At 44.2% G+C, this 27,037-nt stretch overlaps 1 protein-coding gene across 6 annotated transcripts in view; it reads left to right on the top strand.

The window, feature by feature from the left end:
- LOC119455756 (SWI/SNF-related matrix-associated actin-dependent regulator of chromatin subfamily E member 1-like) overlaps positions 1-27,037 on the top strand; it is a 31,302-nt gene that overhangs the window by 3,361 nt on the left and 904 nt on the right. For 2 of the 6 annotated variants that reach the window (XM_037717208.2, XM_037717204.2), the window contains 9 exons: positions 684-770; positions 4,996-5,127; positions 8,296-8,371; positions 9,046-9,104; positions 10,071-10,134; positions 16,435-16,494; positions 18,122-18,291; positions 23,896-23,997; positions 24,691-25,176. In XM_037717208.2, the coding sequence (XP_037573136.1) occupies positions 684-770; positions 4,996-5,127; positions 8,296-8,371; positions 9,046-9,104; positions 10,071-10,134; positions 16,435-16,494; positions 18,122-18,291; positions 23,896-23,997; positions 24,691-25,176 (1,236 nt within the window). The remainder of the gene's footprint in view (positions 1-683; positions 771-4,995; positions 5,128-8,295; positions 8,372-9,045; positions 9,105-10,070; positions 10,135-16,434; positions 16,495-18,121; positions 18,292-23,895; positions 23,998-24,690; positions 25,177-27,037) is intronic. The other 4 variants (XM_049669240.1, XM_037717205.2, XM_037717207.2 and 1 more) reach the window with 3 other exon arrangements.

The raw sequence follows: 27,037 nt of genomic DNA, 5'->3' as shown, positions 1-27,037 counted from the left end.
CAAGGCGGGCAGCGTTTATTAGTTTAACACCTGCATTTGTTACCTCTTACAAAAGGGGGAAACTTCAGGGAGAAATAAGGTTTAACCTGATTTTCACAAAACTTGTTCAGGGTGCAAAAAATCGGAAATTAACAGGTTTTGCGAAGGATCCCAGTTGTTTATTATGTGCATTATTTTTGGTTGAACATGCTATAGGACCAAGACTCTAGTGTCATATCCTCAATCACGCTAATGTCGCGGACAATTGCTTATACGAAATGCCAAGAAGTTTGTTAGTTGAGTTCATGTTGTTATTGTTTCAGTTACTGATAGGGATAAATTGCGTCAGGCAGCTGGAGTTGTTTGTATGAACAGTTCTTTGTGGACTGCAGGCAATTCAATGTAAAGATGAAATTCTTACAAATTTTCAGTCACATAAAGCTTGTCTTTATAAAGTGGTTGGAACATTAGGGTGTAAAAGCACCAATTTCTTGTGACTACAGGCATGACATGTTCCACATTTAGCAATACCTAACACTGTTCACACTTTTCCTCACCTGTAAGTGCTGGTGTAGCTAACAATGGTAGTACCAATTCATATCTGAGTTAATTGGAAGGGCCAACATTGACCTGTTGCCAACTCTCGGCTGCCCTGGCCTTGGAGACTAATTTTGATTGCACTGTTGCCGCCTTTACTTGCACAGGCCGAAAGTCGTGTGCCCAAACCACCAAAGCCACCTGATAAGCCCCTGATGCCTTACATGAGGTACAGTAGAAAGGTAAGAAAAATGGTAAGGATTACAGCCCCCCCAGGTTTATCATTTTGCTTCTTAACTTCAACATGGCACCTCTGCTTTATTTAGACCAGCAGTTTGCAACTCGGCCTTGTTTTGTTTTCCTACTCCCTTCTATTGTTAATAATTTTCTTAAGGATTTCCATCAGTTAGCACAGATTACATTCATGTCATTAGAATGAAACTTGGACCATTTGCGTGATACAGCGATCTGTTAAAAGGTTTTTGAATTCTTGCGAGATAGCTGTCAGAGTACAAAGGTAGTTAGCTTATGTCCAAAAGCTTTTTTTTTTTTTTTTTTTTTTTGCCATAACTGTGTTAGGCAAACACATGTTGCAATGAACACACGTACAATGAGCTCTATGTTGTGACTAATGAGCAATATACTTCTAAAAAAAAAAATATCTGCAATTCACAGGCTATAATTTGCTGGTGTTAAGTGGTGAGCTGAATGATGTGCAGACATCTCAGCTGTTTAGGTCATTTCTATTGCCAGCAATCCGAGCAGAAGGAAGCTTTATTCAGGAAATTCATGGCTCCCTCTGAAATGAGGAGATAGGTCCTAAATAAGTTGTCATTCTTCTACTGTGAAGTTCGTTTGGTTTTTAGGCACTAAATTTCACTTATTTCTGTCAGCTTTTGAATCGGCTGGGAGGTAAACTTTTCTTTTTATGAAGTTATGTGGCCGCAGTGGCTTGGTGCGGCATTCTGCTGCTAAGTGCCAAGTTGTAGGGTTGATTCTAGGCTACCACAGCCTCATTCCAATAACAGTTAGAATGTGAAAATGCTCATGCACATAAATGTATGTGCAGGTTAAAGAACCCTAAGGTGGTTGAGATTAATCCAGAGCCCTCCACCGTGGCATCACTCATAGTCCGTAATCGTTTTATTTTTATTATACTGCCTCTGCATATTGGATTTCTTTTATCCTATCTATTCTTTATTAGTTTGAGTTGACAAAGAAAACTTGGTCTGCTAGCCTCTCACTAGGCTGTTTCAGGTAGCTACCTCACCTTGACTAAGTGTGTTATTCCCCACAGCCTGGCTCGATTCTAGTAGAAGGCAGATTCCTCCACAATTTCAGTTTTCAATTCTTTTGTCCAGAGCACAACAAGCTCTAGTCGAATCAGGGCAATGCATTAATATGAGGAAGATGGACACTGACCACAAAAGTTAGTAGTGATGTTTTGACTTCTGTTGAAAAAGACATGGGAACCGTGTTCATAAAGAGGCAAAAGTGATAGGATGGTTGCTTAAATACGATGCGTGACATGGCCCAGATATAGAGCATACTCTGGCGGCATACTTCCATGTTTTTAGGTGAGAGAGTCCACCGTAGATTGGAGGTAAAGTGACTAAAAAGAGACTCTCAGTTTAAACTTTTCTTTTTTTGCAACTTCTAAGGGCAGCTGCAGCAATGTGAAATGGACATTAAGTCTTTGAGCACACTTGTTGAAAGTTATGACAAGTGAAGTCATTATATTGTTGTGGGCGCCCATAGCGGCACACTGTCGGGATGATTGCTTGACGTATATTCATCATTGCACTAAATAAATAAAAGCAAGCAGCTCTGCAGAAGCAAGATGCATTAGCATGGCTAACAGCTGTTGGAAACACAGAAACAGTCAGCCCTTGCAAACAGTCATCATCCACCATTCTACAACAGCCAAAAATCCTTGTGATATAACTGGCACATATTGCATGTGCCACAACAAGCTGATAAGACAAGCTTGTCTTTCTGGAAGTGGCTACAACATTTGGGATGCAAGAACAATCTAGTACTGCAAGGACATCTCGTTCAACATTAAAACTGCAATAGCACTGATAGCGCTTCAACACAGCAAAAAGAAAAAAAAAAAAGAAACTTATGAAGGAAGCAATAAACATACATCACAATCTTAACTGGGCGCAGACGTGTTATTGTGAAAAAGAAATTTTTACAGACTTTTAACATTTATTGTCAACAAGGTTCTGTGTGATACGAAATATCAGTCCTGCAAACTTTTGTGGTCAGTGTAGATCCTGCCAGACACATGTCACGTCTATCAAGGGCAAGTCAGCAGTCGAAATGCATCTAGCTTGTTTGCACTCTAGCTGTTCAAGTTAATTGCTCTTGTTTTTGTGCAGCCTGTTCCACAACGCCACATTTTTGTATAATCGAAACATTCTCTTGTTACTTGGTTTCTCTGTAGCAGTAGTGAAAGAAGAGCATTATATTTGCCATGCTGTCCTTCATCTTTTGTTTAAGCAGTTGCCCATTTTAAAAATGAAAGTGACAGCCTTGTAATTATCACGCTCGAAGAGTGATCATGTAGCAGTCGACGCTGTGAAAGTGAACATAATGCTATGTTTGTGGCTTGTTAAATAATCGGAACACAAAGGGGAAGCTGTTAGGATAAAAAATGGTTTTCAGATTATTTGCAGAGTGTTGAGGCCTTGCATTTCATGTTATGGCTTCTTATTCATTTTTTTATGCATATGCAAGCGCATTCCACGAGTTGCAGACTCCTGATCACGAGCTGAACTCTCACCATGTCTTGCTTTGAAAAACCTGATTTTTCCACAGGATGGGGGTCAAGTGATAAGTGTCAAGAGCTTGACTCTTAACAAAGCTTATGCTTCCCGATGACAAAGGGTCATAATTAATATTTATTGAAATGATTTTTGTGGTGCATATTATTGAGCATTTAATTCAGCTCATTATATGCACAGAATATAAACAACAGCAAAAGATAGTGGTGAGAGGTAGCTGCATAGGCTTCTGGGAAGATGGGCATAAATAATTGAGTGGCATTACCTGTTGTACTTACTTTAGTCACTGCTACAAATATTTGTCTCTGCAGAACAAGTAATCTCAAAATGTTGACTGCAGTGCTTGTACATGGAACAATATTTGTATAACTGCTCTGTGCATACATTTAGTGTGCTTGCTCATTTTCCCAGCATTGTCTTCATGTTCGAATTAGAAGTGCGTAAAAATTGAAAATGTTAAGCATAAAATTTTCACTGCAGTTTCCCGCTTGTACAAGTTAACACAATTTTCTGTTAATGAATGCAAAGTATCTCGCGGCATTTCACCTGAGAGGCCTTACTGTAATTGTTATCCTGACGTGGTGATTGTGTGCCATGATAATACTGTATTTGCACGAATATAATGCAGTGAGTGAATTTGAGTGAATAGAAATACATGTAGTAATTGCGATCGTAGCACAAGTTAGCTATGCATAATGCCGCCATATTCGTGGGCTTAGAATGGGATGTGTGATTCGTGAGCCTGTGCAGCTGTGCAATAGTAGTAATGGGTTGCTTAATGCTCTCAATTTCCTAATGGGAGTGCAATGCACTGCAGTGCCAGGCTGCTATGTACGCTGGCATAGCTTTGTTTGCGCAGTGAGGCCACGTGGATGCCCCTTGCTGTAGTGAATTGGGCCACTCGACCTAGCATTCCTCAATGAGCTTGGTCACGGTTGTTGGACCCCTTTCTACCATTGCATTCTTACACCTTTGTTGCACTGAATTGTGCTCTCCCTATTTGCTGACATATGCCTCCTGCCATAGTTTGGCTCTGCTGCAAAGCTTAGTAGCCCAGTGGCTGAGCTCACCACAATTCAAAGCAACAAATTTGGAGTGACTCTAATCTTATATGAAAACCATGGTTACAAATATAACTCAAGGTACTTTATCAGGCTAGTTATTCCAGTGGAATTAAAAAAAAAGGGGGGGGGGGGGGTCTTGTTGTATTCATGCAAATATGGTATATTGATGTTCTAAGTCTATGCAATGACCCTTGTCAATGCTAGCAAGCTACCTCAATGTCTATGTCTAGGTTATAGAAAGGTAACATCTGGCACCAAATGCTTGCTTAACTCTTAACGTGACAATTGGTGCACATACATAAAATTGTTCTCAAGTTGGGCTCTTTCATGGAGCCGTGTGTGCATTGTGCTACCGTAAGTAACAGGGCTCCCAGTTTACCTAGCATCTGTTCTGGTGTAAAAGCCGTAGGTAGTCTACGTGATGCAATATGGGCACATCTAGTCTGGTACAGCCTGTGCAAGATATTGTGTATCCATCACTTTGCTGCGAATGAGGTCACGCCTCATGTCACTCCTGCTTCCCAGAGGCCCAGAGGTTGCCTTAGTGCTTTCCAAGCACCTCTCTTGGCGGTGCGACAACCCGAAAGGGGAAGGCATGAGCTTCATTTACTTGTGATCTTTTTAAGGTGTGGGATCAGGTGAAGGCTACAAACCCTGACCTGAAGTTGTGGGAAATCGGCAAAATAATCGGTCAGATGTGGAGAGAACTGCCAGACGAGGCAAAGCAGGAGTACGTCGATGATTACGAAACTGAGAAGGTGGGCATCTGTGACATCACTGCTTCCACCTTGCGTGGCTGCCCTGTCTCTCTGCCCTGCTTTTGTGTCCGTCAGCTGCCTGCACTGATTACCCCATCCTCCTCCCCTTCAACTCTCTTTGTTCATGTCCCACAATGTGATTATTGTTTGCTTGACTGCACCTCCTTTTTATCCATCTAGTTGGGATGCAGGTTCACTGCAAACTGGCTGGGCTCCCCATGCTATGCCATGTGCTCATCTTTGGTTATGGTCATTGTCACCGTGTGCTGTACCCATAATTGTTACAACCATATGAAGCCAGGAAAAGCATAGGGAAAATGAACTGTTTTCTTTAATTGATGTCTGAGGCCGGAAAGGATCCGCTGCCGTGGCCGTGAGTGGCGCTGGCTAGCACTCCCAGGACTACCGTATTTTCCAGTCTATAAGTCACACCCACCTCAAAATGGTTACACCGGTGTGTAAGATGCACCTGTTCTTTCGGTAAGCGATTTAAAAACATTACAGTGACGTTTCACTTTGTGAACGCGGGTCATGCGCAAGGGTATGGGTGCCATTCCTATATCATTGCGATAGCAATGATAAGAATGTGGCGGCGGTCGTGGTCGCCGCGATGTTCCGTATGAAGTCCAAGGGCGATAACGAGTATGTGCAAGTGAAAGTGTGCGACAGAGAGCTGAATTGCGCACAAGGGAGGTGTGCGGGAGGGAAGGGGGCTTGTACTGTGGTAGCAACTGCGTAGTTCGCGCAGCAGCGTGCACCGTGTCTTGAAAGCGAATTTCAGATGCAACGACTTCGGAGTTGGTTGACTCGCTGTTGGCCTGCCGCCGCTTGCGCTGCTGCTCTGTTCTTCTCACACGGTGCTCACCAAATTGATCATGAGAAAAACCCTGTAACTTGATAGCGCGCACACAACTCGTAGCAACTGCCAAAGGAGGTCAATCCAGCGCACTTGCGTGGCCATATCATCCAATCCGATTTTGACAGTAGTTTTTTCGGGGGAGAACGTATATAAGTCACATCATTCTAAAAGACGCACCGATGAAAAATTCGGAAAAAAGAAATGTGACTTATGCACTGAAAAATACGGTAATCTTGCACACACATATGCCAGCCCCCCAAGAAAGCTTGACGGGAGGACGGCCACGGTGATAGCTCAACGTGGGAGCATCGCACATGAAATGCAGATGTGGGTTTGGCTCCCATCTGCGGCATGTTGTCTTCTCTTCCATTTTTTTTTTTACATTTCTGTTGAAATTAACAGTCGATTTCTCTTATACTTTCCCTGGCTTCAATGTCTTTCCGAGTTATACAGTTGTCACTAACAAAAAAAAAAAAAAAAAAGCCCCTCGTTTACCCATGATTGTGCTTCATGGAGTGTATGCACTAACCATACATTTTTTGAATCACTCTGTGTGACAAGAGTGTCAAGTTATTGGTATCATGCTCTCAGTGTTTGAAATATTCTTTTACTGCTGCTGAAAGGCTTAGTGATTTCATCGTCAGTGACAAGTCGAGAAAGCGTGAGGGCTGCTGCTCCCATGAAAACACACTGCATCTGCATCACTCCACATTTACGGAAATGGAAAATAGTTTTCCTGCAGATTACATAGGCACAAAGTCATATAGGCAGTGGTTAACCTGTAGTTAATTGTCGATGGACAAGTTGCAGTCATGTGAATGTGCAGCTAAGGTCAGCAGGTGTGATGACAAAGAAGCCAGTTTGCAGCACAAGCCTGCACACATTTGGCAAGGGACCTTGAGTGAGGATTAAGAGAGGGTGTTAACCTTATCTTGCCTCAGGGCCTCCTTGCCTTCCCTCCAAGAGCACGGACAGCAAGGTGCACTCTCCATCACAGAGTATGCACCATTTAAGGCCCAGCTAATCTCTACACAGACATGGGTATTGCAAGTGATATGCGAACAAACACACCTCGGGTGCGTACCTGAGATAGGTGTAGATGAGGACATGCATAACAAGGAGGGATGGAGAATTGGATGTTGTTGTACAGTTAAACCTCGATTTAATGAAGTCTGCAAAATCTGCAGTTTGCTTCGTTGTATGTAAATTTTGTTATATTGGAATTTGAACTTTTATGCAAATAAGTACAGTCGCCAACATATTTTTCTTACACGGAAGTAGCTGCAAAAGTTTATGCATTATCAGGCAATCAGGAAAAAATGTTTCAGTGAAAAAAAAATTATTTTGTTGAATTTGAGAGTCGATCCTACTCGGATCTCCCTCGCATGCTTTCACTCAGACCCAAGCAAACAGCACTTGGGGTGTGATAGAATCTTATCGCACTTGGATTTTATGCGGATCATGACGCTGCTCTGCTGCATGCAATTCAACCATTTGACCATCTTCGTTGCACTGATATCGTGTTTAAATACACTTCGTTATATTGAGGTTCAAAATACATGGTGTTCTATGGACAAGAAGTTATAAAAAGTGAAATACTTTGTTGTATGGAGAATTTCGTTATATAGAAGTTTATTCTATCGAGGTTTAACTGTATATGCTGGTGCATGTGTGAATGTTCCTTCCATGGAGAATCGGCTGCTACATTCTCGACCTGTTCCCGATTGTTTATTGTAATAATAACTTCTGAGATCTCTGTAAAAATTGTTTTCATATCAGGATGTGTACCCAGTAGAGTACTCTCAGAGCAGCTAAATTGGTACTTCTATTTTTCTTGACCATGCACGTGCGGTGACCATAACCAGAGGCTGCTGTAACCAGAACAGCAGAAAGGCACAGGGCCAGATTGATTACGTACATCATCATAAATGTTTTAATTTCTCGGGAACGAAAGTTACCCAATTTTATTTGTATTTTTCTTTCTGCACAAATTGGTCGATTAAGGACTGGTGCTGCAAGTAGGGCAATCTTGAAAAAAAAAAAAAATTGTGTCCTGTTCACTTTTTATCCTCTCTTCATATCCCTGGATGCATAAGTGCCAGTGGGTGCCCTATGCAAATCACTGATCTGCCCTCTCTTGCACTTGGTTGGTTTGGTGTACTCCCACACTGACTTTTTCTTGCCTTTCCCATACTGCCAAATACTTTCTCTGCTTGAACCATGGCTGCTTTGGCTTATTGTGCAGCCCTGTGTATGAGCCTGTCCTGTCTCAAGGCAACTTGTGCTCATTTCCATGTTTACTCTTGCAGATGGAGTACAATGAGGCACTGAAGTCTTACCACAGCTCCCCTGCGTACCAGGCATGGGTGGCAGCCAAAGTTAGGGGTGAGTGTCTGGAAAACTTGGTGATGATGTGTATACAGCAGTTTGCATGTTAAATTACCTTTCCTCCTCAGTTGGCAGCCCAATAAATGTTGTGTGATGTGCTTATTTCATCATCCTGAGCCTGATTTCATAACGCAGTTTGTAAGAAACAACAGCTCATATGAAAAAAGCGCTGAGCACCATTTATAATGAGGACTATGGAGGATTAAGTTGTTTATACACTGGTGCATGCTGATAGTCAGCATTTTGAGCTTGTATAGCTGTTCTGACTGCCAGATCAGGCAGGTCAACTGGTCTGCCTTTTTCATGTTTGCTTAGATATAGATTTGCTTTTCTGACGTGAAGGTCACTTTAATCAAAATGATTGAAATATCATGTACTTCAACAGCATATGGTCTCGTAGCTAATACTTACGAACGTGTATATGCGTTAGCAGGCATGCATTGTTTTTTCTTGTGAACTCGGGTGTCTGAAAACGTGTGATTCCTGTTGAGGCTGGTCCACCTGCCTGTTGAACATTCAGTGATGGCTGTGTTGCTTTATGTGTGCACATTTATTCACCTGTCAATTGTGGTGTTTCAAGATGAACATGTTTGTTAGGCTTATACTGTATGTGTTGTTCATTCAGTGTTTGCTAGTTTCAAACAATACAAGAGTGCATCCTCTATTTCCAGCCCAGCAAGCTGCCGAAGAAAGGGAAGCCCTTGAACGGAGTCCATCAGTTGTCAGTTCGGTTAGTACGGTGCTTTTGTATTTGCCATTTACTGTAGGTTCCCTTTAAGCATAACTCGGTCAGGTTAGATTAGGATCTGATAAGCCGAACAGCTCGGAAACTTTATTTAGCTTAGAATGTCAGAAAGCTGACCGAGTTGGTGTAGATTTCATTGTTTGAAAGGTTAGGTATGGACGACATGGACACTAGAGGAATGAAAAGGATAACACAAACTCCAAGCAGCGGAAAAGAAGGAAGGCACAACAACTATATGTGCATGCTTTAGGGAAGGCAGTGCCCATCCATCAATCATAGACTTGCTTGTGCACTCTTGACAAGGTATTGGTTCAGGTATACAATTCTTTATGAATGGTAATTGAAGCCTGCCTTATTATGCACATGTTACTGCAGTTACTGATATGACATGTTGCGACCATAACACAGACTTGTTGGTTCTCATTATGAATAGAGCTTCACTATCTTCAAAATTTGGAGTACATTTACATTTGTGCCATTGTTTAGCTTCCTTATCCATTGAGCTATCTTTAAGCCGGAATTCCAGCACGATGAACAGATTTCATATCCTGTTAAGATTGGCGATTATCCACTTTCTTGGAAACAAGGTGCCACGAATCAGTATATTTTCTTGTGTAGCATAGTGTGTTTGTGTCCTCATGTTTACTTTTCATTCTGTGGCCAGTGAAGCTGGTTGGCTATGGCAAGACCAACATTTTAGCTGCAGAGAACCAGTAAAATTGGCCATTAAATGTGACATTTTTATTGGCAATGAAATTTTGGTAAATTTTGTTTTGTCTTGTGTTTTATTGATTAAAAGGATCAATTCTGCCCAAGCTTCTTCCTTTTTTACAAATTTGTTTAAATGAAAAGTGGTCATCATGCTGGGCAGAGACTTTTTCTGTTTTTCACTGTACCACCAATTATGACTTCTTCCTCATTTGACGTATATACTTGTGTTTGCCTTTGCAGTCACTCATGAGTTCACAGAAAAGTGATGGCAAGGTTAGCATACAACCGGCAGAAGATGAGGATGGTGAGCACTCAAATGCAGATTTTGTTTTTATGGAATGTTATAACCTCTCCCCCCTCCCTCTTTCTCTCCTTTAAGACATGAATGCCCTTTTTGGAGTTCCTTTGTGCTTCGAAACACACCAAGTGGAGTGCATTATAGTTCTAGCGGTACGCTATCGCTCTGACATTTCTGCCACCACTTTCACCACCTCCCAGCTTTGAACATGAAAGCTAGGCTGCATAAATGCACACAGCAACTTATCATGCACAAAGCTGGAAGGTGTGAGCAGTGTAGGGTGCTAAAGCTGCCTGTTCTCATTGTCTAGTTTTGGCGTCACAAAAGTTCTATGTGGACCCTAGCATGTGGCTAAACTGCATGTCTTGTCAAATTCGCAGTGCCTTTGCAACTTTTGCCTAGGACAATACATTACCTTGGTAATGAAATTTATATTGTCTGTACTATATTTATTTGTACAGTTAAGCAACTCTATAACGAACACCTTTACAACAAAATGACCTGTATAACAAAGGAATAATTCTGCCCGGGTTCTATTGTGAGGCGTGCAATGCCCAACCTTTACAACGAAGTAACCTGCATAAGGAATGATTTTGGAGGCCCCAAGCACTTCGTTGTAAAGGTGCTGAACTGTATAGTCATTTCATGATGATATTTCATTGCATTGCTTCCAGAAATGTGAAGTACCGTACAATTCCGAGCAAGCGCCCCTACCCGTGTGAGCGCCCCCCTCCCCCCGTTTTCACCCTGTTCAAAAATTGCATATTGAATAAATAAAATTGTATTTAGAGAGAAAGAAATTTATTGTTTAACCGCACTTGGTGCCGAGGCCCAATTCAATTGCCAGGTATCTGCATAGCCATCTCCATAGGCATAGCTTTCATCAGTCGCCGGTTTCGTCAAATGTGCGAAGTGTCACATGTGAATTAAGCGCGAGACACATTATGCGATTTTGCATGCGATCCGCCGTACGGCGCGTCGGAGTCCAGCTTGCCGCATACGACTATTGAGGACATACGGTACGAATGAGCGAGCGGCACGTAGCTCCGCCCAGAACTGCCACCCCTGCATGTACGCTCGCAATTCTGCATAACTTCACGAAGAAAGTGAAAACAAACGTGTTTGCACAGCTCTCTCATTTTAAACAAACAATGGCAAAATAAACACAGCTATGCGAGCAGCGTAGACGTGTTTCCGCAAGGCCACGTTCTCAGTGTTGGCTCCGTTGACAGCCGCCGATGGCTAGGAGCCAGCGGGCCTAGCTCGCTCGGCCGTCGAATCAGACCGGCAGCGCTTGCGATATGACCGCATGCAGCTCGTAATAAAGCATCCATGTTGGTCAGCACGTGTACACAATTATGTCGCACTTAAATTGCAGTACATTTTATTTTATGGACACTGATGGATGCGGACGAGCAAGCCAGGCAAGCTTTTGATGGGAGACTGCATAGATCTAGCTCACTAGCCGCCAGATCTGGGGTTAACAGCCCTTGAATTTCGGTCCGCGATTGAGCAAGGCACCCCCCCCCCCATCCATCTTGGATTATCTCGCACCGTAGGGGGGGCTTGCTCGGAATTTTACAGTATGGCGAACTCCCTTTAGTTAAATTGTTTCTCACTGGAAGGCATTGGTGCATGATACTATATTGTAACAATGCAGAGCTTGTCTTTGGACACTGATGCTGAAATAATTTGGTATCATAATAGGGAGACTACAGCCTTAATAATAGAATATAAAAGCACATGGCATGGTACCGCAGGTGGTTGCAAAGCACTCTGTGTTTTGCACAGTGTGAATAGACAACATTTGTTTTGTCTTATTGTACAAGGTTGTGTGCCATTTTGACTCTTTTTTTCATCACCTCTCTGCGCTGCATGATGCGAAAGCAGCTACATCATGGTTTTCCCTCGTGACATTTCGTCTTTTTATTGTGTGCTGAACACATCCCTTATAGTTGTGTCTCGTTAGGGGTCCAAGGTAGGCAAACCGGGGGTGCGGTGGGTGGGAGACAGTTTCTTGTTGTACACTTGTTTCTGTTCACTATTGGCAAGAGCTGCGAGGCAGCATACTTTACACCTTGCCGAGAATTCATTGCTGCTGCTTTCCTTTTCGCAAAATTTTCGAAAAATCTGGAGGCCAGCGCTGTCAACTGGAAAGGCATTCTTAGTTTGGTGTTGTTGCTGCTGCTGATGTGAAATGTAGAAGTCTGTCTTTTTATTTCACTAGGTGTTTAAAAATTATCCTATTTTCCTGGTTGTTTTTGTTTAGTTTTTTATAGCACTGTTTGAGAATTATACGTTTGCACTTAATCCATTCTTCCCTCTTTCTAATTTTGGTACTGCGTACCCAATCAGTATTGCTATTGGATGTCGATTGCATGTCCTCGTTTTTCACCTTATGTGTTGAAGGGGGCAAATCTAAAATAATTGGTGTCTGAAACTTCCAGAAACTTCAGGAGCAAATATGTGTGTGTGTCGTCAGTTACCTTTTAATGAAAATATATTGTCTAGGATACCCTTAGTTCTTTTCTCTTCAGTATTAAACGTTCCTCGTTATCTTTTTATTTTTTATCTTGTTACTAGGAAACTGCATTTTAATTTATGACTGTTGACAAATGTTTAGTCTACAAAAAAGCGGACAGTTGAGGTACCTGCACAGTTTTATTGGTTTTCAGCTGTTAAATGTACAGGTCCTCTGCCAGGGCAAACTGTAGATGGGATAAATTACTGCACTTGCCGAGCACATTTCTAAGACTTTCCTGTTAGAAGACCATATTGTCACATTCACACTATCTCTTGATAAGGTGAGGGGCTTGTTTTATATTGCAAAATATGTAGCTTCATGATTGGACGCATCTACAGGTTTTTCAAGAACTTGTAAGCGCTTGTTACTGAGAGTAACTGTGCCAAAATTCAACAGTTACAATTTTCAAAAACAAAGCTGCAAGGCATCATCAGTTGTCTAGTAGCATGTTTTACTAAGGGGGACATTTGGAAAGTACACAGGTCATGCTTATGCGCTGTGGGGATCCAGGTACACCCTGGCGCTATTGCGCGGGCATTTTGCCTATTTTGTCGTCCCTACGCGTCTCCTTTTGCACATACCAGTTTGCGGCGGCAGCGCAATCAGCAGAGCAAGTATGGGGGAGTCTTCTCCAGGAAAGCACACGGCATGTACATATTTTCCTCTCGTCCGCTGGCCCCTTTATGTGGGAATCGCTCGGACTTTAGCTCATCTGCAGTGCCTTGCCTCTACGGCGAGTGCATACCTTGCGTTGCTCCTTTTCCGAACACTAAGCCGAAGAATGGTGCTAAGCGCTCGCACGTGGTCATACTATACCAAGCTGCACTTATCGGAGGCCTAAGGTGATGGAGATTGCCCCATAGCTCTCACGAGTGGGCCCATTGGTCATCCAGCATACCTGCGGAGAGCCATCCTCTCGCAGCAACGTGCTTGGCGTTGCTATTGTCTGTATTTTTCATCCTTGGGGTGGGTGGTGATTCTCGTGCCGCCCCGGGACCGAGCATTTGTGCAGTGCTGTGTGTCGCCAGAGGCAAATAAACAGCATCACGCTAGATTACGCAAGGTGGTGACCAATGCGGCCCCGAGGTTTGCTAGACTTGAAACTGCGGTGGTGCCAGTGTGGGGGTCTGGTATCTCCAGGAGTACCGACCACAGCGGGTTTGAGTTTAACAAGCCTGAGGACTGTGTGAGCTGTTGCCTCGCGTAATCTAGCGTGCCGCTGTGCATGCGCTTGGGCTGCAAAAGGGGGCACAGAGTGCTTCACACGCAAGAAAACACAGTATTGCCATAAGTTAATGGAAACAGTTTATTTGCCTCTGGCGGCATGGAAATCAAATGGGGCCGTATTCTGAAACGTTCGCCTAGGCGAAATTTCTTTTTTCGCTTTCAGGCGTGCGCCGATTGGCTGTTTTAGCAAAATTGGATGAGCTGATTGGGTGGTTGAGCCCGACGTCATTCAATTTGCTCAACCAGCCAATCAGCGCGCATGCTGATTTCGCCTAGGCGAACGTTTCAGAATACGGCCCATGGGCTCCTGCACCATGGGCAAAAAAAAAAAAAAAAACGGAGAATGGCTCCCCTTAGGTATGCTGCATACTCTCACGGCGACACGGCGACTAATAAGCCCATTCACGAGAGCTAGGCCAATCTCTGCTGTCTTGGGCCTCCGATAAGTGCAGCTCAGCATAGTACGACCACGCGCGAGCACTAGGCACCGCTCTTCGGCTTAGCATTTAGGAAAAGGAGCAATACAAGGTACATGCTCGCCGTAGGTGCAAGGAACTGCAGACAAGCTAAAGTCTGAGAGATGGCCAAACAAAGGGGCCAGCGAACGAGAGGAACGTGCACACACCCTGTGCTGCAGAGGTATCCCCCACGCGCTTGCTCTGCCGGTCGCGGCGGCCTGCAGTGCTAAGCGCCACTGCCACGAACCAGTCCTTGGAAAAAGCCACGCCCAACAGCTGTCGCGGGTTGAAAGAGAGAAGTGTAGGGACGGGGCAGACCAAGTGAACACCCAAGCAAAGGCGCCGGAAGCACACCACAATCCCCGCAGTGGAGAAGTTTGATTTTAGGTGCTCTAAAGACCAGAGCTGTTTATAAAGACCCATTGGTAAGCGTGGCCGTGCTTTTTTTTTTTTTTTCAAGTACTTGGAACACTAGAGGCACTTCGTCATACTGAGAACTTCCGCCTTTCCAGCTTAGTTTGATTCGCATTTAATTTTATCTCTATTGCTACAACTCTACTGCACCAATAAAATCTTATATTCATAATAAATTCTCTCGTGCCAGTTTCTTCTCCTAGTAAGACTACCGCTGACTTCATTTCTAAAGGGCGGCCAAGGGATCACAGAGCCATAGTCTTTTCGTACATATTGGTTTGTACTTAGCACGGTTGAACTAAAGTAAAACACTTGCACTGAGACATGACTATAATGCATGTGTTCATGCAGAATTATATATTTGGGACACGTGGCACCTTGTTCAATATAAGTTTTCTTTTTTTTTTGACATTTGGCAGCAGTAAGCTTTATGCGTTAACTGCAGCTACAATTGGAAAGCTTTTTGCTTCCAAAAAAGGAGCCACGGGTTGAAAAATGCAATAAGACAAAACAGATGCATGTGTCTATCATTAATTGAATATTGCCCAAGGTAGGCCGAAGGGTGCTTGGAAAACGGAGAGTTGAATTAAAGGAAATAGAGAAGTACAAGTGATGGTGAAGCCTCAGCCTGGGTGGCAATGTTTTGACGAGACGATTTCTCTTTGTCTTGACGAAGACAAGTCGGCAAGGTTCTGACTGGTGCCGCAGAAGTCCCAGGGCACTTTTTTCATCACATACTGTCCCAAACACCACATTACAAGTTTGAAGAACCTGACTGGCGTCGCATATGTAAATTGAGCTGCCAGACTGCAAGGGAAGTGGGAATCTGCGCAAGTAAAAAGTGTAAAGAACTTGTCATCATTTAGTAAATTTTGGCAGCACCTCCACTACACCAAAGGGGCAACGGGGACACCAAAGCTGGAACCCGGACTTGTTTGTAGGCTGGGGTCTCACAGAGGCCCTGTGCGTGCCGGGGGTGTATATGATTGCAGACAGCCGATCTTATACACTCCCGGCCTGCTCTGGACTCGACGGCTCCAACCCACAGACCGCCCTGGTTCCAGCTTTGATCCCCCCACTGCTCCTTGGTTGCGCTGGAGATCCTGTGCCACCCGCTTTATTATCATCTCGGGTGCTCTCCAGGCGCCTCCATTTGCCGGTCTTATAGACCCCAGAGTCTGGCAGCAGACTTCTGCAGCACCAGTCGGAGCCTTGCCGACAAGTCAAGATGAAGAGAAGTTCGCTTGTGGAAATATTGGCACTGGAAAGAGGCTTACCCCTCTCTTGTTCCTTACTTCCTTTAACTGGCTGCTATGACATTTACGCAAATGCTTGCTTTAGTGAAATGGTTCAGTATGTTGAAAGCCACATTTTGAAAGCTAGGGTACGCCTCAGATTGCATCTCACATGCCGAAATCTTTTTTTAACTGCTTGTATTTGCCAATGGGCGTCTTTTGAAAAGACAGGTCATAATTACAATGACTTGACTCTAAAAAAGAGACAGAACTCTCTAATTTAGTTGCATTGCTTATATCAACTGTACTTTGGACTAACTGAGTAAGAGCTGGTTGAATGTGGCTTTTGCGTCTGCTGAACTTGTTTTTCTTCTTCCCTTGCCTGTGAATTACAGGAGCACGATTTCACTGAAATGTAATTGCGACCATTTTTGTCTCGTTTGTGTAGGGATAGGCTCTGGCTCGATGAGTAATAGCATTTACCTTTTGGAAGTCAAGGGTTTGAGTGGTAGGTCTCCTTCCAATTACTTCTTAATGGGGGTCGTGAGCTACCAATGCTTGTGCAAGCTTCAAAGAAAACATGTTAACTGTGTGTTTAGTCTTGCTTTAGTGGCAGCGACATTCACATTCTTGTAATGGCTTTGTTCAGTGGATGTTTTCAGTGCTGAATTTACCTGCTGTTATTATCAGCTATACTTGCTTTGCTTTCACATGCCATTTCATGAAATCCTGCTGTATTGATGGCATGTGCAAATAAATCCAAATTACAAACTATGGGTTGCTACACTCCCTGCTGTATAAAAAAAAAGTTATCAGAAGAGAACTGCTTTTGTCGAAGTATAGCGTATTTAAAGTCTTTCAGTGTAAAACATGGAATGTCGCTGTATGTGTTCTCAGCACTGTGGCAGCTTTGTGAAACTTTGTCTGTCTCAGTCATCACTTGTATGTGGAACATTGAAGCCACCAGAAAAGCAACGCAATGCAGCAAACTAGTGTGGCCTCATCCAGTTGACAATGGCCATATTCAGAATAACAGAATGCATGCCGCTCAATCTTAACTGCAGCAGCTATGTGGCACTAGGCTTCTACAATGTCTTTGTGGGTACACTTGTTGTTGATGCATGTTGGCTAACTAATTAGCCACATCATCCAAATGGATTGATCACGCCAAGTATTACGTGGCGTACATCCTGCCAGTACCGTGTTACCAGTAGTTGCCACCAGTTTCCCACTGTAGTTGGGCTGACTCAAGGCAAGCTTGAATGCCGGGGCCAGCCGCATTTTTGGTGCTCCCAGTAGATTATTTGCTGTAAGCCTGCCTCTATGATCCATTCTGTCCTGTAAGGCCTTTCATGATTGGTGACCTTATGGCACTGATAGTATGATGACACCTGCCATAAGATTGCTCTTCTGGAAACCGCTGTTGTCAAGTTGTTGCAACTCTCATGATGCCTTAACCAAAACGCCAAAATTGCAAGTGCCGTGTGGTACTCTAAACGTTTTAGGATAAAAGGGAAATCAAAATAAATGCAGAAACATGCTGCAGCAATTTTTTGGTGCCTTCTGTTCATGTGGAATTCTGATGTAGACCCTATTATTGACAGTATCGTGCCTGTTTATTTAGTTATTTGTTTAATCTAGTAGCATAGTATAGCATTCAAGAGTTGCTTTCTTCTGAAACTCTGGCAAGGGGAAGGGACATTGTGAGCTTGCAAATGATTCCAATGTACAGAAGGCCCATGAAGAAGGTCAATATTGTGGAGGTGTACAAGACTGAGGTGCACAAAATACGAAAATGATCATGTACTTAGATTTAGGTGCAGGTTGAAGAAACTCTGTCACAATTTAATGCAGACGCCTCCGCTACGGCCCCTCTCACAGCCTCAGTGTCGTTTTGAGTCGTTAAACACCCATGAATCAATCAATCAACAGGAGGGCCACAAAGGGTGCAACCTAGCAGGGACACTGATTAAGATTTGCACAACATTGCATAGCATTGCAGGGACTTGCTTACATCTGCTGTCGCGGTAAATGATTGCAAAGATTGGAGGGAATCAGTGAAGTCTGGGTAGTTGATGTTTTTCTTCTCTTTCCCTCTGTGGATAACACGGGTTACTGCTGCGTTTTCCCTTCAGATATTGATGAGTTCTCTGTGAAGCACATAGCAGCATCTCGATACATGCGGAATCACAGATTGATCAATGAAATCTTCAGTGATGCCGTGGTGCCTGACGTGAGGTCGGTTGTCACAACAGCACGGATGAGTGTTCTCAAGCGTCAGGTGCAGTCCCTCACTATGCACCAGGTACGTCCCTTTTTGTTGTCAGATTCTCAGCAGTAGATTCGGCGAGCTTTATTCGTGTGTCACACGGGCACACACAAATTCCTTTAGGATAAGGGAGTGCGATACTTCCTAAGGGAGTTCAACCTCAAGAACATTGTGGTCGTGTCACACGGCCAAGAACGAGTTATTAAAAGAAGCTGCCAGAGGCGCGTTCAACGGTGTTTGGGTTTTCTACAAGTGCAAATATGTAACTTCTAATTATGCTCGTAGCTGTTATTAATTAACACTCCTTCCATAAAACATATATTATTCAATATATTTGATGCAAAAAACATTTAACTCATTAAAATCAAACATCAACTCGAACATCAATTAAACATCAACTCATTAAAAATCAAATTGTGCTCGCTAGACATTGCTGACGTCGACACTAGCTACCCAGTACTTATCTGTGTGTTTCTTTGCAGTGTGGTGAGTAGGCTCTGCGTTCTATGACACAAATTGCTGCAAAATATACTCGAAATGCAACATTTTGTGCACGGTGACCTCGTGAGCTTGCCTTTTATTTTGTGTACTGTGCCGGTGTCATTCATGAGTGACCACACCGACCACTGCATGACTAGCATGACAAAAGCTACATTCAGCGCATTCAAACTGGGCATCCGGTTCCCACTGCCGTCTTCATGGGTCTTATCACTACAATGAGGTTGCACTGCACAGTGCTTGTCTTGGCCTTGTCCTGATACCATTCCCACTGCTGGAGTCTAAATCGCGATGTCACAGTGGTCCCGCGCAGATCTCGGCACTGGCGGACCCGACACGTCCATGTTCACGTGCATGCTGCAAACGGGTCGGGCTGGTTCAACTCACCCCATGCAGTCGGGCTGGCTGGGCCCGACTCGACGTTTGCTCAGCTCAACTGGCTAGCATTTACATGAACTCGACAGGCATATTCCAGCCCGACAAGCCGACTCGACCCGCTTCTGTCGGGTTTATTTGAACGTACTAAAAGACGAGAAAAACATGGCGCCGAGCGGTCTAGGTCAAGAGTATTGTGCAGCAGCGAGCATAACTGTTGCTGAATTGGGCTTGAACTTTTCTTTAATTCAATAGAAATGTCCTAAACACACATCAATTTTAATGCAAATAATCATTAAATTCTCAGATTCACAACAACCAGCATGGGCATGAGAGTACTCTCTTCAGCCGCTGAGGGAGATTGCCGACCTCCTTTGAGCTAAAGCTCCAATAAACTCCCTTAGCGGAAAGGCGATCGTGTGACACCAAGTGCACCTCCTTTGAGATAAAGACAACAGATTTAAAAGGAATTTGTGAGTGCCCGTGTAACAGCGGTATTACTCAGGTTGAATCCTTGACATGCCAGATTAAAAAGCCCCTAACCAGGTTAGGGTATTGCATTCAGGCAAGCGCAGCACCCAGATCACGCAGTGGCAATTGTGTCTGCAAGGTATTAAGTGGCTGCACTGTGTGAAAACAGCTGAAATTTCCAACTTAAACCCACGCACCCTTCCTCTCAAGGGAGCTCACATAATTGCCTTGCCTCTATGTAAGAGCACTGACTGCAACGTCAGCGATTATGGCATTTTACGTCGGTAAATTTTCTAGTGCAGATTGCGGCGGCAAACTTTTCACTGGCAGTGCGCCGCACAGCAAGAAAGGAGAGAAGAAAAAAAATTATCGATGATTACGATACTCCGTAATGCAAATTTTGAGCGCAGCTGTTTTGGTGTTTTGAATTGGCGATATATTGTGGCAAAAAATTTGATTCTGAACGACAGGGTAACCTCGGCGGTGGCGCTGAGACTCTGCTCGGCAGCTCGTTTAGCAGCAGCGGCAGACAAAGCATTTCCACCGGTTGCATCACTCATTGTTCAGAAAGAAAGCGTGAACTTGGGAATGCATGGCTCGCGTGGTAGCGCATTCTCTAACGGCAGCAGTGCAGGCAAAGTAGTGCATTAACAGTTGGTCCAAAGCCCACGCCAGCGCTTTGTTTCCATATACCGTATTTTTGCGCTTATGACCCGCCCCTGCATATAATCCGCACCCCCACTTTCAGCCCACTGAAAAAATAAAGAAAAAGAAAAAAGGAAAAAACTCGCTTATTGCCCGCACATTTCATACAGAAAAGGCTGCACCAAAGCTTGGTGACACCAAGTCTTGGGGCCATGAAATGACCTGTGGTCGCAGTGCGCAGCTTGTAAGCTCTCTTTCTTCTTTCTCCACTGGCGCACGCAGGACTCATCAACATCGCACAGTCTTCCCGCTTCGTGGTTTCCAAGTTCCTTGGCGACAGTGACAATTTTCAGCTTTTGCTGCCGCTAAACGACTGCCGCCGAACGGTGCCCATGATGATGGAATAGATTTGTCCCGTCTGCGTACGTCCACCAAGCGAGCAGTGAAACGAAAATGATTAGAAAAAATGAGGGCAAAGATCGTTTAAGCACTTCTCCAACTCCCCGCGCGGCTTCGCCACCTACCATTCTTGTATAGCCACGGAATACAACAATTAATATACCGCAAAAGTTAGAAATTAGAAACATTTTACATTAGAATAATTTAAACACCCAAACAGTAGACTAGAGTGTGGTGGCAAAAGCCACCGCCCCATTTCAATGGGAATTCCACCCATAACCATCATCATCATCATCACATGGAGCAGAGTTCTTGAGTTTTGACATTCACACTCTTAATTCTTGAATGACGCTTCTTCTTTTTTTTTTTTTTTTGCACAGAACTCTAGCAGACTTGTCCAATACTGTTTCTCATGTTGTATTATGGGGCTGTGTGTGCAAAACGAGCAGTATCAGCGAGATAAGCGAGGCTTAATCACTATTACTGCGGTAGGGGCTCCATGACACAAAAGGAAAAACCTCGCGTATAAGCTGCATCTCTACTTTACCACTGAAATTTTTGGGTTTTTAGGGCGGGTTATATGCGTGAAATTACAGTATGGTATCGGTGGACGTGCTCGCTGCTTGCCTTGTCGCTGGGGCACTCTGCTTTCCTCCTCACCCTTTCGCCACACTTTCCTCCCACTTTCCTCCTCGTGCTTCTGTTGCACACGATCCTTCTCCACTTTCCTCCGCACGCGCACTTCTCTATCACCATCTTTTCATCCCCCGCTGCGCTTCTTCGCTCAGTTACACCGACGGACATCGACGCTTAACGCAGGAACAGCCGCCCAAGAGTGCAGCTCTTGGGCGGTGGGACTCGTAATGTAAACCTGATGCGGTCCCTCACCTACAGAATGAGAGAGAGCATCAAAGAAAAGTCGCTTGCTGACATCAGTTGAGGCAGGAGAGTGTGTCTAATGGCAATGAAGCTCAATTTCTGGCAGCAAGGCAGTACAACCTTTCAAATTCTCCTCCTCTAATGATGAACCAATCAGAAAAATATTTGTGGTAAGGCGTTCCCTAGATGGCGCCCTTCAACTTCCAGTGTATAAGAATTTACAATGGGGCCAGGTGAGGGTTAGAATGTTCAGTCAACTATTGCAGTGTACCGCTCACAAGACAGACCATGGAATGACTAACACCTGAAATCAAGGCCAGTATTCTTGAATGATCACTTTCGGAGATATGATCACTTTCGTGAAATTTCACGTGACCAGCATCGGATGCATCGGTGTATACGGCTCTTGGTGCAGCCTGAAAGTGATTGTTCAAGAGCGCCACCCCAATGCAATGTGCTTCTACTCGTGCAACCTATCACAAAACATATGGGCTAGTTGGACATTGCCAGCAACTACTGGGTGGCTTGTGCATACAGGGCGTATACGAGTGAGCAAATGTTTGAAAAGCAGTGTTAGTGAACAAAAAAAAAAATCTTCGCAGCCTGGGCACGGAAGTTGAAATGAAGTGCTACAGCCTACATGCGCGATTACAACTACAGTGCAGACCGCTTATAACGTAAGTAACCGGAGTCGTGAATATCTGCACTATAAGCGGTACCGCACTATAACCAAAACAACGATTTTCAAGCCCTGCACGTATGCAAAAAAACATGTAGACCAAGCAGCCGCGCGTATCCGAGAATCGAAACGTGCGACTAGGGAGTTTTGCATCCATTTAAATTTACGAACGTTGAAAGGTTAATGTCCAAGTACCCACGATCTTTGCATGAAGCAGACAAAGTAATAATAAAAGAAAAAAGTCTCGGTTTCGCCCGAAAGGCGAAGCATCAATTGCGACAGCAAATTAGTAGAGAGCTATAAGGAGTAGGGATAGTAGTTTTATCGGCTGCATAAACTTGACACATTCGCTTACTAACTGAATTAACAAGCGTGGTGTCAACGCGCACAAGCAAACATGAATAGACTCGATGACCGCAGACAACCACTGTCAAAACGCGGGCCTGGGGAAACGCGGCCGCCGCAGCAAGCAAAGGTTCGTGCGGTCTATCGCTTCCAACAGAAACTGAGCGGCGTAAGCACAGCGCATACAAAGGTCAGAGCCGTGTGAAGATGGCTTTCATGATACGGTGCACGCGAGAACACCGACAGCTGGCACAGGTGCAAAGTACAAGAACGCATTTGTTGGCAGAGTAGAATCCAGCCCCCCCCCCCCCTCCCTCTCTCCCTCCCGTGCTGCCTTCCCACTTTGCTCCTTTCACGTGGGAGATTGCGTTGCCAGTTGCCCTTGCGCCCGGTTGCAAGATACGCATTTGGTGACGCAGTATAGCGTCGCCCCCCCCTCCCTCCCATACCCCAACGGCCTTTTGCGCGATAGAGGTCACGTTTGCTCTCCGCTGTGCTTTCACTCGCACATACGGCGCGCGGCGACGATTTTATCGCCCTTGGACTCGTGCTCCACGTCTCATGCTCCTCCTCCGCATCGCCCTCGTTGATCTCCTCTCCCATCGATGGGCGCACCACGTTAAGAAGCGTGCTCGCTACTGCCCTTGTCGGCGAGATTTTCCCGCGGAAGCCGCATTATAACCGGTATTTCGTCTCACGTGGCTGCACTGTAAGCAGTATGCGTATACATGGAGTGCTATGGGAAAATGAACGGGAGTCTTAATTAAAAGACCGTACTATATACGGTCCTGCACTATAAGCGGTTACGTTACAAGTGGTCTATACTGTAATACAATTTCTCTCTCTCTCTCAACTAATACAATGTATTGAACAACTCCACTTTGTGAAGACGTGCTGGACGGAATTTTAATTTTTTAGCTGGCACTGGTGGTCTTCAAACTTTTACCCACCAGTGCACATGGATAACTATTGAATTCTGTATTCTTGTCTCTTTTTTTTCATAGTGAAGTTACTTATGTACTCAATACAAAGGCTCCGTTAAATTGTAACTGCTATGCAAATTTTATTTGTTGACTGAAAAGTATGTTTTTCAAAGGAACATAAATGGAAAATAAGCTTTCATTAGGTTGCAAGTAGTGTGATATTAAGGCAGATTGTGTTTCTATGCCTCTTGCAGAGCATAATGAGATAATATTTTCGCTCTGCTAGGTGCATTTAATGTCTGATTCCAGCAGAAGGGAAAACGCTGCTGTTGGTGTGCTTAGTTGTTAGTGAGCTATGCGTGCTCTTCTGCTAAATGAGTGCTTAATGCTGTAAACTTTTTTTGTATTGTTGTTTACCTTTTTCAGGAAAAATTGGAAGCTGAATTGCAGCAGATAGAGGAAAAATTTGAAGCCAAAAAGCGAAAGTTCCTTGAAGCCAGTGAGCTGTTTCAGGCAGACTTGAAAAAGGTACAAAATTTCCTTAGTTTTTTTTTTTTTTCCTGCAGTTTCTTCTGCTATTTTTCTTCAACCCAACACACATTTTCTGCCAACAGCATCAATTAAAAGAAGTGAAGGTAGGGATGATGCACATTTCACCCATATAAGTTCTGTTCTGTTTACAAAGCCTACCCTCTTTTAGGGTCATGCCCTGCACCTTCCCTTCTTTATTTAAGACAATTTTATTAAAAAAATTGCCTTGGGGAGCACACCTAAAGGCGAAAAATTGTCTGACAGGGCCATGACACAGGTGCATTTAATGTTTGGTTCCACCAGAAGGGAAAATGCTGCTGTGGGTGTGTGTATGTTTAGACATATATGTTTGAACGCATATGTTTACATGTATGCCTTCGAAGCAAAGCCTAGTTCTAGAAAATTGCAATATCTTTGTTATTCTGCATTAAAATTCACAACGTAAATGGGAATGCCTGGGTGTGACAGTCAACCAGAGAGGCTAGTAAAATAAGTGAAAGCCTGTGGGTTTCTCATAGGAGCTGTAGTTCAGCAATATAATAGCTTAGAAAACATATGAATGGGAAATAAATCGCCCAGAATAGTAAACTTTATATACACGAGCAAAGGAATATGGCACACTCATGCCTGCACCTGTATACAAGTGTGGAAACAAGTAGAAGCAAATTATTTTTTCCTTTCTACGTGCAGCGTTGTGGAAAGACGGTTGACACAGAAACCTACCAGAAGATGGTGGAGCGCGCTCTGGAGCAGCTGAAGAAGGACAATGCTGCCAAGGAGGAGCAGCGTGGCAGTGGTGACAGCAAAGCCAAGGAAGGTGAAGATGGGGCTGACGGTGGTGTGGCGGGTTCGCCTGAAGGTGAAGGAGGGGTTGCCAAGGGGGGAAACGGCCTGCCTGAACCCATGGAGACATCATCGTCTCCTCCCTGTGCCCCCACGGGAGGGCAGCAGCAGGCAGAAGCTTCGGCTGTGCCTGAGGAAGAGGAGGACAATGAGGAAGAAAGGGGCAGCAGCAGCAACAGCAGTGCTCTTCCTCCCTCCAGCAAAGAACCTCCATCGGAGGACACTCAGGAACCAGCGAGCACTGGGGCTGCCACAACACCCACCCAGCAGCAGCAGCAGCCTCCTGCAACCCCCATGGAATGCGAGGACACGGTGGAAAGCCAGGACTCTCAGGTGAGCCACCTGCGCATTTGGAGGCAGTTCTATAACAGGGAACCCTCCGGCTATAGTGGGCCCTGAGCAAGTAGTAGTACCTCATTGCTGCACCTGCGCTCAATTCTGAACACCAATACAGTAGACTTCCGTTACTTCGACTTTGGTTAACTAGATTTTCTGGTTAATTCAATCTCAACTTAAAGTCCAAGCCAGCACCCATGCATTTTTATGGGCCCAAAGTTTGTTTATTTTGATCCTAAAATTGGCCTTTGCCAGATAATTCCAACTTGTCCAGTCAGCATGCATGTGCTTGTCCCCTATGGTGACGCCAGTAGCATCACCTTTAGTGGCAAACCGGACGTGCTTCTGGTTAACCTCCCTGCCTTTCCTTCTTTTTTCCTCCTCCTCCTCCTCCTCACCTTTAGTGGCAGTGTCTGTCTCAGTGGAGCTTAGGGGACAGTGAATGCGTTAAACATGTGTTCACCTGTAGAAAATATTTATTTTCGGCCAGCCCTACGAAGATTTTCAAGCGATAACCATGGCCCACAATGCCCGATTACGGTATTTGCCCAATTCTAATGCGCACTTTTTTTTTTTTCGAGAAAATTGGGCAGGAAATTGCCTGCACAGTACAATCGGATATTAAACCTAAACCACCTTCGCGGCATTCGTATGGTTTACCGCATAACACAAATGTACTGCGGCAAAGCTGACTTCAAAAAAAATTGTGTGTGGCGAAGCTGACTTGAAGAAAATGGCCAGCATTGTGCAACACATATTTTTATTGCTAGAAAATCCGGTGCACGTTAGACTTCTCCTTTGTGTAGGAGCATTAATTTATTTTCTATGTTAGTTTTGTACTCTGGACACATAGAAAGTGGGTGGGCGTTTGATTCGGGGGCGTGTTAGACTCTGGCACTTGCTGCCAAATTAATTGGTAATGTATTTTGTGATTTTTTGTGCATCTTGTTTAATGACCTACCAAATAATTCGATCAGTTTCGTCAGTCCCGTTAGAATCAGAATCGGTTTTATTGTGATGATTAGAAAGGTTACAGGATGTTAATATACAGAAGGAAGTCCTGAAGTCAAAGACTGTAATGGGGACCTCCTTTCCAAACTAAACATAAAAAGCACATATTACAACGCTTATAACAAATTGTAAACAATGAACAATTACACCTTTTACAGGTTTAGGTTCGAATTAATGGAAGCCGACTGTATTGGGTTAGAACTAATGCTTACCTCAAACCAACCCAAAGCTCCTTTTAGGGGCGAAACACCTTAGGGCCGGGCCTTGTCCTTCATAGTCCGTAGCTCTGGTTGGCATGGAGACCGCTATGTATGTATGTATATGCATATATATATATATATATATATATAGTATATGTATGCCAAGCTCCGGCTTCCGGTTCCGCTTTCAGTTCCGGTAGCCAGCTACCGGCGTTTTGCCCGAATGATCCCCCGGTGCTTCGCCCACTCATCATCATTCACTTCGTGGATATGCGATGTTTTTTTATCTAGGAAATTGGCAGCAGCCTGGAAGCAAGAGGCAGCTAATTTTAGCCTGTACACTGTGCTCCTGACTTCTCTGCGCTGTGCCAGTGAATGCATGCTGCGTTAGGCTTTCGCTATCCCTCAACTTGTCTGTGCTAAATAAGACATCCCTCCACTTGTCTGTACTGAATAAGACTTCCTCAGATTGAGTCTGGACTGGTAGGGAGGGACTGTAAACTTAACTAAACACCAATAATATAGTGGCACTAATATAGTTGCACTAATATAGTAACCAGGCAACTTGAATGCTCTTTCCTACAGCCTAGCAACTGTAGTACATTCACCATATGAGATTATTAAATGTTCATTACTATTAAATTATA

This window comes from Dermacentor silvarum, chromosome 6 (assembly GCF_013339745.2).
Source record: "Dermacentor silvarum isolate Dsil-2018 chromosome 6, BIME_Dsil_1.4, whole genome shotgun sequence".
Lineage (NCBI taxonomy): Eukaryota > Metazoa > Arthropoda > Arachnida > Ixodida > Ixodidae > Dermacentor > Dermacentor silvarum.
Note: the sequence above shows the minus strand (reverse complement) of the source record. Positions and strands in the feature narration are given on the sequence as shown.